General features: G+C 44.2%; 1 protein-coding gene across 1 annotated transcript in view; it reads left to right on the forward strand.

Annotated features, from left to right (window-relative positions):
* The window catches only part of WNK2 (WNK lysine deficient protein kinase 2), a 132,458-nt gene extending 118,114 nt beyond the window's left edge, over positions 1–14,344 (forward strand). The window contains 3 exon segments of the mRNA XM_043566746.1: positions 11,394–11,499; positions 12,878–12,969; positions 14,145–14,344. Of these exon segments, the coding sequence (XP_043422681.1) occupies positions 11,394–11,499; positions 12,878–12,969; positions 14,145–14,279 (333 nt within the window). The 3' untranslated portion in view covers positions 14,280–14,344.
* The last annotated feature ends 899 nt before the right edge of the window (positions 14,345–15,243 follow it).

Below are 15,243 nucleotides of genomic sequence, written 5' to 3' on the forward strand. Positions count from 1 at the left end.
CTTACTGCAGTTCTTTTGTATATATTTTGAGGGCAGGTTATCAGGTATGTTCATATTTAAATTTACTGTCTTCCTTGTGAGTTGAACTTTTAATAGTATGAAGTACCTCTATTACGATTTTTGCCTTTAAATCTAGTTTGTCTGAAGTTGCTGTAGGTACACTAGCTTGTGTTGGGTTACTGCTTACATGGTATGGTTTCCTATCCTTTACTTTCAGTATTTCTATATCCTTGTTTCAGATGTTTCTCTTGTAAACAGCATATAATTGTTTTAAAACTTTGAACATTTAAATTTACATTTAATTTAATTGCATATACAGACTCTTGAACAATTCAGGAGTGAAGGGAGTGGACAACCTTGCTCAGTCAAGTCTACATATAACTTTTGACCCCCCCCCCCCTAAAACTTAGCTACTGATAGCCTACTGTTGAAGCCTTACTGATAACATAAAGTTAGTTAACACATATTTTCTATGTTGTATTATATACTATAGTCTTATAATAAACTAAGCTAGAGGAAAAATATTAAGAAAATAATGAGAAATAAAATACATTTACAGTAGTGCACTGTAAAAACTCTGATTATAAGTAGACCTGCACAGTTCAAAACTGTGTTGTTCAGGGCCAACTGTATGTTTTAGTTTAAATCCCTTATATGTTTTCTATTTGTCCTATCTGTTCCATGTTCCTTTTTCTCTCTCTTAGATATATTTTCTTACTCTTTTTTTCCTCCCACAGTTAGCTGGGAAATTTTACTTTCTCTTCCTGTTCATTTAATGATTATTTTTTTTTTCAACGTTTATTTATTTTTGGGACAGAGAGAGACAGAGCATGAACGGGCGAGGGGCAGAGAGAGAGGGAGACACAGAATCGGAAACAGGCTCCAGGCTCCGAGCCCCATCAGCCCAGAGCCCGACGCGGGGCTCAAACTCACGGACCGCGAGATCGTGACCTGGCTGAAGTCGGACGCTTAAGCGACTGCGCCACCCAGGCGCCCCTAATGATTATTCTAAGTACTTTAGCATACATCCTTAAATTATCACAGTCTAATTTTCTTGTACCAACTTCCCAGACAATGGAAAGGCCACAAAACACTTTAATAGCTTTTACTGTCCTCCTAACTTCTTTCAATTCTATATAAACTTTCAGTCTCACAGTACATTTTTTATACAGTCAATATTCACTTATATCTGCATATTTACTGTGTTTTTTTCATTTTTTTTAATGTTTATTTTTGAGAGAGAGCATGAGCAGGGCAGGTGCAGAGAGGGGGACAGAGGATCCTAAGCAGGCTCTATGCTGACAGGAGAGAGCCCAATGCAGGGCCTGAACTCACAAACTGTGAGATCATGACCTGAGCCAAAATTGGACACTCAACCGACTGAGCCACTCAGGTGCCCCATCATTCTTTCTTGCCACTAATCTTCCCTCTAGGATCTATTTCCATCAGGATTTCCTTTAATATATCTGTACCAATGACTTATGTCTCCATTTTTGTCTAAAAATGTCCTAATGTCATTGTCATTCTTGAAGGATATTTTCAGTGGGTATAGGATTCTAGGTTAGCAACAATCTTCTGAGCATTGTGACATTTTCATTGTGCTGTTATGTGGCTTTCCTGTTTTTCTTGGAAGTGAGCTGCCAGTCTGTTGTTACTTTGAAGATAATTCTTTTTCTTCTGGCTTCTAATACATTTCATTTAATTAGAATATTTATTATGAAATGCCTAAGAATATACATTTTTATTCTGCTTAGACTTCAAAGGGCTCCTTGACTCCACAGTTTCATTTCTCAATCAAATATGGATGTTTTTCCACCATTATATCTTCCCATACTGCTGACCCACTCTCCTCTCCCTCTTATTCTGCTGATATTCCAGTCCATATTACTCTGTCCTTGGTCCCTTACATGTTGTTGTTTCTTTTAATGTGAAAATTAATGTGCTGTTCTTTTAATGTTGTTGTTTCTTTTAATGAGAAAACAGGGGAGGCAGAGAAAGAGAGAGACAGAGAGGATCAGAAGGCTCTGCAATGACAGCAGAGAGCTCAACATGGGGCTCCAACTCACGACCTGTGAGATCGTGACCTGAGCTGAAGTTGGATTGCTTAACTGACTGTGCCACCCAGGTGTCCCTCTTACATGTTTTCTAATCTTTTGTCCCTTCATAGTTTAGTTTGGGTATCTTCTTCAGATCTTTTATTTTTTTAATGTTTTTTGAGAGAGAGAGAAAATATGAGTGGGGGAGGGGCAGAAAGAGGGAGAGAGAATCCCAAGTGGACTCTGCACTGTCAACACAGAGCCCAATATGGGGCTCAGTATCACAAACAGTGAGATGATGACCTGAGCCGAAATCAAGAGTCGGATGCTTAACCCCCTGAGCCAGCCAGGTACCCCTTCTTCACATCTTTTAGTTCACCGTATTTGTCTCTGTGTCTATACTGCTTTTAATCTTATTCATTGAGTTTTAAATGTATTATTTAAGTTGAAAATCACCATCCACATCTGCTATACCCTTTAAAAAAATTACAGTATAGTTAACATACAGTATTATGTTAGCTTCAGGGGTACAATATATTGATTCACAAATTCTGTACATTTCTTAGTGTTCATCATAAGTGTTCTCGTAATCCCCTCACCTATGTCACCCATCCCCCCCAGCCACCTCACTCTAGTAACCATTAGTTCTCAGTCAAGAGTCAGGTTTTTTGTCTCTTTGTTTTGTTTTTAAAATTCCATATATAAGTGAAATCATATGGGATTTGTCTTTCTCTGACTTATTTCACTTAGCATTATACCCTCTCTGACCCATCCATGTTGTTGCAAAAGGCAAGATTTCATTCTTTTTTAGGCTGATTAATATTCCATTGTATGTATCTACCACCTAGTCTTTTTAAAAAAATTTTTTTTGATATTTATTTTTGAAGGGGAGAGAGAGAGCGAGAAAGCGTGAGGTGGGAGGGGCAGAGAGAGAGGGAGACACAGAATCCGAAGCAGGCTCCAGGCTCTGAGCTGTCAGCACAGAGCCTGATGCGGGGCTCAAACCTGTAAACCACGAGATCATGACCTGAGCCGAAGTCAAGACTCAATCAACTGAGCCACCCAGGAGCCCCTACCACCTAGTCTTTATCCATTCATCTATCAGTGGACACTTGGGATGCTTCCACAATTTGTCTATTTTAAATGATGCTGCAATAAACATAGGGGTGCATATATATTTTTGAATTAGTTTTCATATTCTTTGGGTAAATACCCAGTAGTGGAATTCCTGGATTGTAGGGAAATTCGATTTTTAATTTTTTGAGGAATTTCCATACTGTTGCCATAGTGGCTGCACCAGTTTGTATTTCCACCAACACTGCATGAGGGTTCCTTTTTCTCCACATCCTCACCAACACTTGTTTCTTGTGTTTTTGATTTTAGTCATTCTGACACGTGTGAGGTGGTATGTCATTGATTTGCATCTTCCTAATGATTAGTGATGTTAAACATCATCTTCTCATATGTCTATTGGCCATCTGTATGTGTTCTTTGGAGAAATGTCTGTTAGCGTATTCTACCTATTTTTAATTAGATTATTTTTTTGGTGTTGTGTAACTTCTTCCTATATTTTGGATTCTAACCCATTATCAGATATATCATTTGCAGATATCTTATCCCATTACTAGGTTGCCTTTTAGTTATGTTGATTGTTTCCTTTGTTGTCAGGAAGCTTTTTATTTTGATGTAGTACCAATTGTTTATCTTGCTTTTTGTTTCCCTCGCCTCAGGAGACATTATCTGGAAAAATGTTGCTATAGCCAATCTCAGAGACATTCCTGCCTATGTTCTCTTCTAGGATTTTTATGGTTTCAGGTCTCATATTTAGGTCTTTCATCCATTTCGAGTGATTTTTGTGTATGATATGAGAAGGTGTTCCAGATTCTTTCTTTTGCATGTAGCTGTCCAGCATTCCCAACACCACTTGTTGAAGAGATTGTCTTTTTCCCCATTGCATATTCTTGCCACCTTTGTCAGAGATTAATTGATTATATAATCGTAGGTTTATTTCTGGGCTCTCTCTTCTGTTCCGTTGACCTATGTGTATACTTTTGTGCTAGTACAATACTGTTTTGATTGCCAGAGCTTTGTGGTGTATCTTGAAATCTGGAATTGTGCTACTGCTAGTTTTGTTCTTCTTTTTCAAGATGGCTTTGGCTATTTGGGGTCTTTTGTGGTTCTATACAAATCCATACAATAGGATTACTTGTTCTAGTTTTGTGAAAAATGCTGTTGGTATTCTCATAAGGATTGCATTAAATGTGTAGATTGCTTTGGGTACTATGAACATTTTAATGATACTTGTTCTCCCAGTCCATGAACATAGAATATCTTTCCATTTGTGTCATCTTCAGTTTCTTTCGTCACTATTTTATAGTTCTCAGAGTACAGGTCTTTAACCTACTTGGTTTAGTTTTTTTCCCTAGGTGTTTCACTCTCTTTGGTGCAGTTCTAAATGGGAGTGTTTTCTTAATTTCTCTTTTTGCTACTTCTTATTAGTGTCTGGAAATGCAACAGATTTGTGTATATTGGTTTTGTATCCTGCAACTTGACTTTAAACAGTTTATCAGTTCAGTTTTTTTGGTGAAATCTTTAGGGTTTTCCATGATATTATCATGTCATCTTTTGTGTCTGATTACTGTGGCTAGGACCTCTCCAGTACTATGTTGAATAAAAGTGGTGAGAGTGGACATCCTTGTCTTATTCCTGATCTTAGGGAAAAGTTCTCAGTTTTCCCCATTGAATATGATGTTAGGTGTGGGTTTTTCATATATGGCATTTATGATCTTGAGGTATGTTAGCTCTAAACCCACTTTGTTGAGAGTTTGTTTCATGAATAGATGTTGAGTTTCATCATGCTTTTTCTGCATCTATTGAAATGATCATATGGTTTTTATGCTATCTCTTGTTGATGTGATGTATCATGTTGATTGATTTCTGAATACTGAACCACCCTTGCAACCCAGGAATAAATCCCACTGGATTGTGGTGCATAATTTTTTAATGTATTCTTGGATTCATTTTGCTAGTATTTGATGAGGATTTTGCGTGTTGTTAAGAGATATTGTCCTGTAGTTCTCTTTGTTTGTGATGTCTTGATCTGGTTTTGGCATCAGGGTAATGCTTGTAGAGGCCTTGTAGAATGAATTTGGAAGTTTTGCTTCCTCTTCTATTTTTGGACAATTTTGAGAACAGGGTATTAACTTTTCTTTAAATGTTTGGTTAAATTGACCTGTGAAGCCATCTGTTCCTGGACTTTTGTTTGTTGGGAGTTTTTTGATTATTGACATGACTTCATTGTTGGTGATCAGTCTGTTCAAATTTCCTATATTTTTCTAGGAATTCATCCATTTCTTCTAGGTTATCCAATTTGTTGTCATATAATTTTTCACAGTATTCTCTTATAATGCTTTTATTTCTGTGGTGTTGGTTGTTATTTCTCCTCTTTCATTTCTGATTTTACTTGAGTCCTCTCCCACTTTCCCTCCCCACCCCCCTCTCTTTTGATGAGTCCACTTCCTGATTTTATTGATCTATTGTTTTGTTGTTGTTTTTAGTTTTTTTAATTTGTTTCATTTATTTCTGCTCTGATATTTACTATTTCCTTCCTTCTACTGGTTTTAATTTTTGTTTGTTCTTTTGCCAGCTCCTTTCAATGTAGGTTAGGTTGTTTGAGATTTTTCTTGCTTCTTGAGGTAGGCCTGTATTGCTGTAAACTTCTCTCTTAGAACAGCTTTTGCTGGATCCCAAAGATTTTGGACTGTTGTGTTTTCATTTGTCTCCATGTATTTTTTAAATTTCCTCTTTGATTTCTTGGTTGACCCACTCATTGTTTAGTAGCATGCTATTTAGTCTGTGTATTTGTGTTCTTTCCAGATTTTTCTCTGCTGCTGGATTTCTGCTTTCATAGCATTGTAGTCAGAATAGATGCATGGCATGAGTTCAGTCTTCCGGAACTTGTTGAGGCTTGTTTTGTGGCATAATATGTAATCTATTCTGGAGAATGTTCCATGTGCACTTGTAAAAATGTGTACTGTGAATATATCTGTTAGATCCATCTGGTCCAACATACCATTCAAAGCCACTGATTCCTTTGTTTGTTTTGTCTTTGGATGATCTCTTCAGTGATGTTATTAGTAGGGTGTTAAAGTCCTGTACTATTATTGTATTACTATCGATTACTTCCTTTATGTCTGTTATTAGCTGCTTTATGTATTTGGGTGTTCCCATGCTGTGTGCATAAATATTTATAATTGTTATAGCTTCTTGTTGGATTGCTCTCTTTATGGGTATATGATGTCCTTTGTCTCTTGTTACTGTCATTGTTTTAAAGTGTATTTTGTTGGATAGAAGTATTGCTACCCCGGTTTTCTTTTGACATGCATTTGCACAATAATGCTTTTCTATCCCTTCACTTTTAATCTGCAGGTGTCTTTAGGTGTGAAATGAGTCCCTTGTAGGCAGCATATAGATGGGTCTTGTATTTTTATCTATTCTTTCACCTTATGTCTTTTGATTGGAGTGTTTAGTCCATTTACATTCAAAGTAATTAGTGGTAGGTATCTACTTACTGCCATTCTGTTTCTGGTTTTATGGTTGTTTTTGTAGTTATTCTCTGTTGCTTTCTTCTCTTGCTGTCTTCTTCTCACGGTTTGCTGGCTTTCTTTAGTGATAGACTTGGATTCCTTTCTCTTTGTTTTTTGCATATCTATTACTGGTTTCTGATTTGTGGTTACCATTAAGTTGGTATATAACATCTTCTGCATATAGCAGTCTGTATTGTTGATGGTCACTTAAGTGTGAACTGATTCTTTACTCCTTCCCTCCCCCCTGCCCCCACGTTTAGGTATGTATACTTTACATCTTCTTATATATCCTTTGACTGACTTTTATAGATATACTTAAGTTTACTGGTTTTGTGTTTCCTATTTTTCTTCCTCCTACTTATGGTTTTTCCTTTCCACCCAAAGAGTCCCCTTTAATATTTCTAAGGATAAAGAAATGGTTGAAGGGATGGGATGGGGTGAAGTGATGGTTTAGTGGTCATGAATTCTTTTGACTTTAGTTTGTCTAGGAAATTATCTCTCCTGTTCTGAATGATAGCCTTCCTGGGTAAAGTATTCTTGGCTGCATGTTTTTTTTTTCCTCCCTTCAGCATGCCATTCCCTTCTGGCCTTCAAAGTTTCTGTTGAAAAACCAGCTGATAACCTTATGGGGTTTCCTTTGTATGTAACCATTTTCTTTTTTTGCTGCTTTAAAAATTCTCTTTATCACTACTTTTTGCCATTTGAATTTTATGTGTCTTGGTGTAGACCTACTTGGGTTGATTTTGTTGGGGGCTCTTTGTGCCTCCTGGATATGGATTTCTTTTTCCTTCCCCAGATTTGAGACATTTTCAGTGATTATTTCTTGAGATAGAAAGATTTTTCTGCCCCCTTTTCTCTTTTCTTCTTCTGAGATCCCTGTAATGTGAATACTACTGCACTTGATGGTTTGCTGAGTTCCCTAAGTCTATATTTATTTTTTATTATTCTTTTTCTCTCTCCAGTTTTTCAGCCAGATTGCTTTTCATTCCTCTGTCCTCTAGGCTGCTGCTCTGTTCTGTTTCCTCTAATCCACTATTTATCACTCTAGTGTATTTTTAATTTCAGTGATTGAGTTCTTCATCTCTGTTCTTTTTTATGTTTGTCTCTTTATTGAGGGTCTCACTGAGGTCCTCCACTCTTTTCTCAAGTCCAGTGAGTACCTCTTTCATCATTACTTTACATTCTCTATCAGGCATATTACTTTTAACCACTTCAATTAGCTGTCTTCTAATTTTGTCCTGTTCTTTCATTTGGGATATATTCCTTTGTCTCCTCATTTTGTCTCTCTGTGTCTGCTTCTATGTGCTAGGAAAGTCAGCTACATCTCCTGCTTAAGGTAGTGGTCCTTATGAGGAAGAGGGTCCTATAGTGGCATGTACTGCAGTGTCCCCTGTTCTCCAGAACCTGGAGCTGCAGGGGTGTCTCCTGTGTGTGCTGCGTGTACCCCACTGTTGTGGCTAAACCGCTTTTTCCTTCAGACTGGTAGTCTGCAGTGGCTCTTTGCCTGTTGTGGGCAGAGTGTGGTCCCTGTATTGTTAGTGGGCCAGTCCAGGGCAGCCTTGGGCTTGAAATGCATCACACCAGGCATTTGCCAGAAATGTAGTAGCACCGAACTGCAGAGTGCTTTCCCTGTGTTGTTCCCTGGGAAGCTTTTGTTGGTGAGAGGGACTGCAGTCAGACCAGATGTCCGCCCCTAGCTGGGACCACAGTTGGGACTGCTATATGTGGTGATCATCCTTTCTCCCTTGGCAGGAGTTACTTTGGAGTGGTGCTGGCCCATCAGGTCTGCCTGCACACTGCCAGACTCGTAGCACTGCTATGAGCAGCTCCGGTCAAGTGTGTACTGGAGGGGCAGGTCTGTGGGAGAACATGGGGACGAGGGTGGGGTGGGGTGGGGTGTGTGGTGTTAGCAAGGTTTGTGCAGGTCAGCTGTAGGAGGGGATCAGAGGCAGGTATCTGCAGAAGAGTGCAGGGGTGGAGCATGCTATTTAGCAACCTAGGTGGAGTGTTCGTGCTGCACTGGTTTCCATGGGTGTCTGTATCTAGGCTGCGGGTTGGGGAGGAAATGGCACCCGCCAGCTCTTTTGTTTTTGGAAAAGTCTTCCAAACGTCCCTGCCCCTCCAGCACATACTCTGAGATTAGTAAGTAAATCTAGAACTCAGGCGTTTTTCAGACCACTGCTTTTATGCTGTATCTCAGGAGGGCTATTTGTTGTGCTAAGAGTAGGGGTCAGTTTCCCCTGACCCTCCAGGTTTTTCCCACAGCTGAGGTGGCCAATTTTTGTAGTCCCGGGTGTGCTGCCCTGCTGATTTGAAGGACTGGTGTAATTCTGCCCCTCTGACTTTCATGTGGGTTCTCTGTGCCTGGGGTGAGGGTCTTTTTCTCTCCCCTCTGTAGGCCTGAGGCATCCCTCCCTCCTGCAGAAAGTCCTGAGAGTCTGTCTGGATCTTGACCATGTCTCCACCCTTACTACCTGCTTCAGTGTGACCTGTTCTCTGTATTTTGCTGTGGACAGTCTGTTCTGCCAGTCTTTGGGTCACTTTCTGGGTTATTTACACCCATGTGGATGTTATCTAGGTGTATCCTGGGATGAAGTGAGCTTAGGATCCTCCTACTGCCAACATTTTCCTGGAAGTCTGCTGTATTCTTTTTTATAAGTTTCCAGCTTTCTGCCAAAATTCTCAATCTTGTCTTTCAAATAGTATTTTACAGTTCTGTTTTACATAGTTTTCCTTTATATTGCTTTGTCTTTTGGCTTTTTAAGGTGTGTGGAATGTTTTATTTGAAAATTTACCTGTAAAAAGAATCAGAGGCCTAGCAGTTGGTTTCTTATATTGTTTTCATTTGCTTTTGAGCTCCTTTTCATATTCTTACTGGCCATCTTTTGTAAAGTACCTGGTCAGTGATCTTTACTTTTGAAAAGTTGAATTATCTCTTGATTATTAAATAGTGAGTTCATTATATACTATGGCTACATTATACCAGTCTGTGGTTTGTTTTTTCATTGTTTTAATGGTGAACATGAAATGGCAAAAGTTTCAATATTGTTGTGGTCCAGTTTATACAATGATTTAATTTTTTGTGTGTATATAAGGAATCTTTGCCTCTTTCAAATCCCGATATTCTCTTATGTTCCTGTCTTTTTTTCTAGAACCTTCATAGTTTTAGCTGCTGCATTGAGGCCTGTAAGCCACTTCAAATGAACTTTTGTGTATGGTTTAATGTTGGGATCAAGTCTTTTGTTTTTTCCTTTTGTGCATATCTGGTTGTTGTAGCACCTTCCTTTCCACACTGAATCATACAGATGTTGGTCAGGTGGTTGTGTATGTGTAGATTCACTTCTGAACTCACGGGTTTGTCCCACTGAGCAATTCTTTCATCCTTATGATAGTATACTTAAGTACTGCGGCTTTATGGTAAGTTTAATGTCTAGTACAATACAACCTCCAGCATCAGTCTTTAAGAATTTGATTTCTCTAGGTCCTTAATACTTTCATACACATTTTAGAAGCAGCCTATTCCTATAAAATAGCTTGCTGGGATTTTGATTGAGATTTAATGGAGTCTGTTGATCAACTGGGTGAAATCTGACATATTAACAGTCCTAAGTATTCCTATGAACATGGCATCTGTGTCATTGTGTCTTTTTAATTTTCTCTCAGCAAAGTTTTGTAGGTGTTACACATCTTTCATCTTTCGTGAAATGTATTCCTGTGTAACTGATGTTTTGGAATGTGAATGGAAATTGTATTCTTAAATTTCACTTCCCAGTTGTTCGTTGCTAGTATGTAGAATTCTGTACCTTGTATCCTGCCATCTTGTTACATTTGCTTGTTAGTTCTAGAAATCAGTTTGTACAGGCTTTTGGTTTTCTCCAAACATAGTCCTTCCTCTGCAAATGAGGATGGTTTCATTTCTTTTCCAGTCTATGACTCTATTCCTTTTCTTGCCTTGGCTGGGACTTCCCACACAGTGCGGACTGGGAGGAGAGCGAGCTGCGGGGGAAGTGCTTCTAGCATTTCAAAGCAGTGGAGGTTTGGCTGCAGATTCCACAGAGGTCCTCACAGATGGAAGAGGCAGCCTCCAGCCTTGGTTGCTGTGTTTTCCATGAAAGAGTATGGAACTTCTCAGCCACTCTCCCTGCATCTGTGGAGAGCATCAGACGGGGTCCTCCCTCGGTGTGTGATTGGGGTCAAGGGGCATTGACACCCGCCGGGACAGCAGCCTTGCATTTCTGGGGCCGGCTCCATTTGGCTGTGCTGTCTTTCTTTGGTTGCTTTATTAGATCTGCCTGCACCTTGAGAGTTGAAGTTAGGCTGTAATCTCTTTGTGGCCTGTTTTCTGTATCCTGGCCATGCTGATCTCACCAACCATCTCCACTTTCTCATCCTCATGCTGCTTCTCCTCTGGGGTGTGGAGGGCCTGCCCTGCCACAGGCTCCCAGGCTGTGGTCTTTACATAAAGGTCCTGACCAAACAGGAGGCCCTTGGGTGTGCAGTCACTCACCACTGCATCCTCAGGACTCAGGCCCTACAGGGTCTGCTCTGCGAGGACAGCTGGGGCATAGGGGTGGCCAGGCTGCAGCTTAAGAAGCAAGAGAGGGCACTGGCTGCTTCCTGGCCGCATGCTGTCTCTCTGATATCAGCCATTAGAAGGCATCCGATGGCAGGTCCTGGAGACTACTCTCTGCCGAGGATAGAGAATCTGTGGGGACCCCTGGGAGGGGCAGCTGTTGGCAGCCACACATACCTTCCTCTTCTTGTCTTGTAGATGAACGCCTCTCGAGCAGCAGTGGGGACACCATGTCTGGCCCCAGCGCCCAGCCCTCTATCCACCGCGGCCATTCCTGGAACCACCCCAGGCCTGCCCATGCCAGGTACTGCCCTTTCTGGCCTACCAGCCCCGCCCTGTGCGCAGCCTCTGGGCCACTACGGAATCCTGCTCCCAGCTCCGGTGTCCTGGGGGCCCTGGGCAGCCCAGGTGGGCAGCCAGAGACCCGCCAGGGGGCTAGGCTTGGGTGCAGCAGGCATGCCTGCACTTCCCGTGTTCTTGCGGCCACCTGTGGTCAGCGCGCCTGGTCCCAGACTGCGAATCACATAGCTCTCTCTTCCCGCTTGGCCGCTGGAATGCGCTGAACTGAACAGTCCGGAGGAGCCAGCTTATGGCTTGGCCTCTGCCCCGCCTGCCCATGGGTGCCTGGTGAGGGGCCAGTGTGTGGGCAGCAACGCTTGCTTCCTTTACTGCCGCAGACCCTGTTCCTTCTTCTGTTCCCATGGTTTACACTTGCAGCCTTCGCACCCACTTCCTGTACTTGAACTGATGGTTAGAACATTGTAATCTCCCTGCAGAAGTACAGTGCCTTGAATTCCAGCTTTTCTGTTCCCTGATGGAAAGAAATGTTTAAAAAAAACCGTACGTTGGAAAAGGTGTATTACATTTTTATAATTGGCTTGTGCATTGATATTGTTATTTCCCATTTTAAATCGCAGAGATAATGGTTTATAAATCTGAAACTAAAACCTGACTTCTGTTGTAAATGAGGCCTCTCTGGGCTTCTGTGGTCACAGATCACAGACAGAGGGACACCCCTATCCTCACCCCCGCCCACCAGCTGCAGGGCTCTGCATGCTGCCGACAGGCTGCCCAGGGACATGTGGTTACTGGAACAGAGTGTTGCTGGCAGCAGTAGGTCTCTTAGTAAGAAACAGCAGCAGCATCTTTTGGCTGTGCATAGCCTGCTGGAAAGTGCTAGATGAGCAGCCACACCCTCTTGACCCAAAGCCTGTGGGGTATAGGCAGGGCATCCACCCTGCAGAGGCCCCATCGCCCCCTCAGCTCTGGGTTTCTGCTGACCCTCCTGCCAGCTATTCTTCCTTTTCCATCGTTTCCAGCGAGGCCTGGGTCTCATTCTGCTGTGTGCACACAGGTTGCCCTGCCTGTGGCGTGAGTACTCCCCTTCTGGAGATTTCGGTGAGACTCCTCCCAGATGGGCACCAAATAGCCCCCCGTGGGAGCTGAAGTCCCCGCTCCTCACGGCCAAGATCTTTTTCACTTCCTATCAGAAGGCAGCTGCCTTGGGCTGCCTAGCTGTGAAAACTATATAGTTCTGCTGTACTCTGGGACCTCACTAACCCTGGCTAAATTATTTTAAATGTGTTATTCCATCAATTCAGTTAGAATTGAGTTTCTTAGGTGATTACGCAGGGCGCGATGCTGTAGTAAGAGATTTCTGTTCTCTGTAATGTGCCCCTCAGTCCCTTGGTGGAGAATCTCGTGCGCCTGGGTCCTGGGGGTGGTGGAAGCTGCCTTTCTCCTATGCACCCCCCTCTCCACTGCTGCACCAGAGGTGAGATTTGGGGTCCTGGCCTTGTACGTGGATGGTCAGTGGCACGGAATCCCCAAGAGATTGTATATATGAAGGAGGAAAATAAACATTTTTGCTTGAAAACAGTGTGGAACAACATCTTTTCCTTACTCTCTGCCCACATAAAAGCTGAACCGGCCAGCATCCTAGGCTCTTCCGGGTGCAGCTTAACACTCAGCTCCACCCTTGCCATGGACACCTGGCCTAGGAGGTTGGGGTGGCAGTGAGGGGGCCTGGGGATTGAACGGTGGGTGCTGTGTTCCTAGCAGGAGCCACATGTGATGGATGTTGAGCTGGGTCAGGGGGCAAGAGTGGGATGTTAGGCAGGACCCCCGTCTTCTGCACAGGGTGCTCACCAGGTGGGACCTGGGACCTGAGGACCCAGCTTTGCTGCCTCCAGGCCTGTTTGCTCGGCTTTCAACTACTCTGGACTTGAACTGCATGTAGACATGCAGTGGGCTGCACCCCATGGAGGATGTGAGTCTTATCAACTAAGTGGTACCTGACCCCTGTCCGTGTTGGCTAAAGTTGCACAAAGCCAAGTTGGCACGACTCACCCCGTGGACAGAACCGGGGGCGGGGGGGTGGGCTCCTCTGTACCCTCTCCTGGATCAGCATTGGGCTCGTAGGCTTGGGAGGTGATGTGAAGCTTGGGAGGTGATGTGAAGCTCGTAGGACCGGTGCAGGTTTGTTGGGGGCCCCTTGTGGCGCTCAGCAGCTATTTGCAGCCAACCCGCCCCTGATGGCATCATGCTCAGCGGTCTGTGCTGCACGTGCCCTGTACACACTCAAGGTCTGTGGTGTCTCTTGCCCCAGCCAGCTGAGAAGCGGTCAGGCTTTATGCCCGTGCTCTTGGAGGGAGGGAGGAGCCCCCTTTTCAGAAGCAGTGCACCTCAGGGCTGCTGCTTCTCTCACTGTGCCCAAGGAGTGTGACGCTGCAGATGTGCAGGTGCTGGGAAGTCCTGTCTGGTCCTGGGCAGTCACCCCATGCAGAAGCCGGACAGATGGCAGAGGCTGCCTGGGGCCTGCACAATGTGAGGGTCACGGGCCACCGGCTCTCCAAGGACTAGGTCTGTGCTGGCAACACTGTTCCACGTTCCAGGGCCTCGTGTGACCGAGTTGGGCCTGTAATCAGCTGTGGCGGTTTTGTTTTCTAGATTCTGAGAGTGAGAAGCCCGACTGAGCCCAGGCAGGCCAGCCCGACCCCGACGCCAGGCCCTGTGTCGTCACACGTGGAGAAGGCGAGTCTGCGCCTCGTGTCCAGTTCACGCTGTTTTGTAACCACTTTCTAAGCATTTTTTATTCACAACTGGAAACACAAATGTAATGCAAGAATAAAGAATATTTTGGGGGAAAAGGGACTTTGGTTTTTCAAGCTCTCTCCTGTCCGCTGGCCGGAGACATGGGGAGAGAGCGAGCGGTGCTAGAGAATCTCCTGGGACCACGCGGCAAGACAAGGTCTGGGGACACCCTTGGCCGAGGGGCTCCTGGTGTGGTAGTGAACGTCTGCGTTTACGTGGCACTTTATGGTGCACCTGTTAGCCCAGGGTCCTTGGGTTGGGACAGCAGCAGGACAGGCCACACAGGTGACAGGCTCCCCCCACCACCTGGCAGAGAGGCAGCCTCCTCGTCACACTGAGTGGCACCAGACTCCGGGAGGCCGAGCAGCAGTGCCCATCTCTGGTGACGGCCCTCCCGCTGCATAGATTGGGGCCTTGGTGCACACAGCTCCGTTCATTTTGCTGACCGGCGGCGGGGGGGGGGTGGGGCGCTCTCCTGCTGTATCTTCAGAGGTTTGACACTCCTCCTCTGGGCACAGGGTGGGCATCCAAGCTACGGGCACTGAGGAGAGGGGCAGGCCTGCTGGCCCCGGCAAGGCTGCACCCCTGCGGGGGGGGGGGGGGTGTCCATGAGAGCAAGAAAGATGGGAAGCCTGCAAGCGGCCTCACAGAGAACCATGCGGTGGTGGGACTGCAGCCCGGATGGGGGGAGGGGGCTCAGGTGGAGCCCGTCTCGGGTCCGCACTCATCAGGACCGGAAAGTGGAACTCAGTTTCCATTAACCTTGGACTGCAACTCGGCGCCCCCTTCGGTGGTGAGTGTGGGGTAGGAGCACCTGGGGCATGCCACCACGAGAGCCTGGACACTGCATATGACGCTGCAGTTGTCACAATGATGTATGTTCACCACGACAAAAGGCCAGCCTCTGAGACACAACTCCTGTCCAACTGGTTGGTGAAAGCAAAGCAGCACAGGC

Source organism: Prionailurus bengalensis, chromosome D4 (assembly GCF_016509475.1).
Source record: "Prionailurus bengalensis isolate Pbe53 chromosome D4, Fcat_Pben_1.1_paternal_pri, whole genome shotgun sequence".
Lineage (NCBI taxonomy): Eukaryota > Metazoa > Chordata > Mammalia > Carnivora > Felidae > Prionailurus > Prionailurus bengalensis.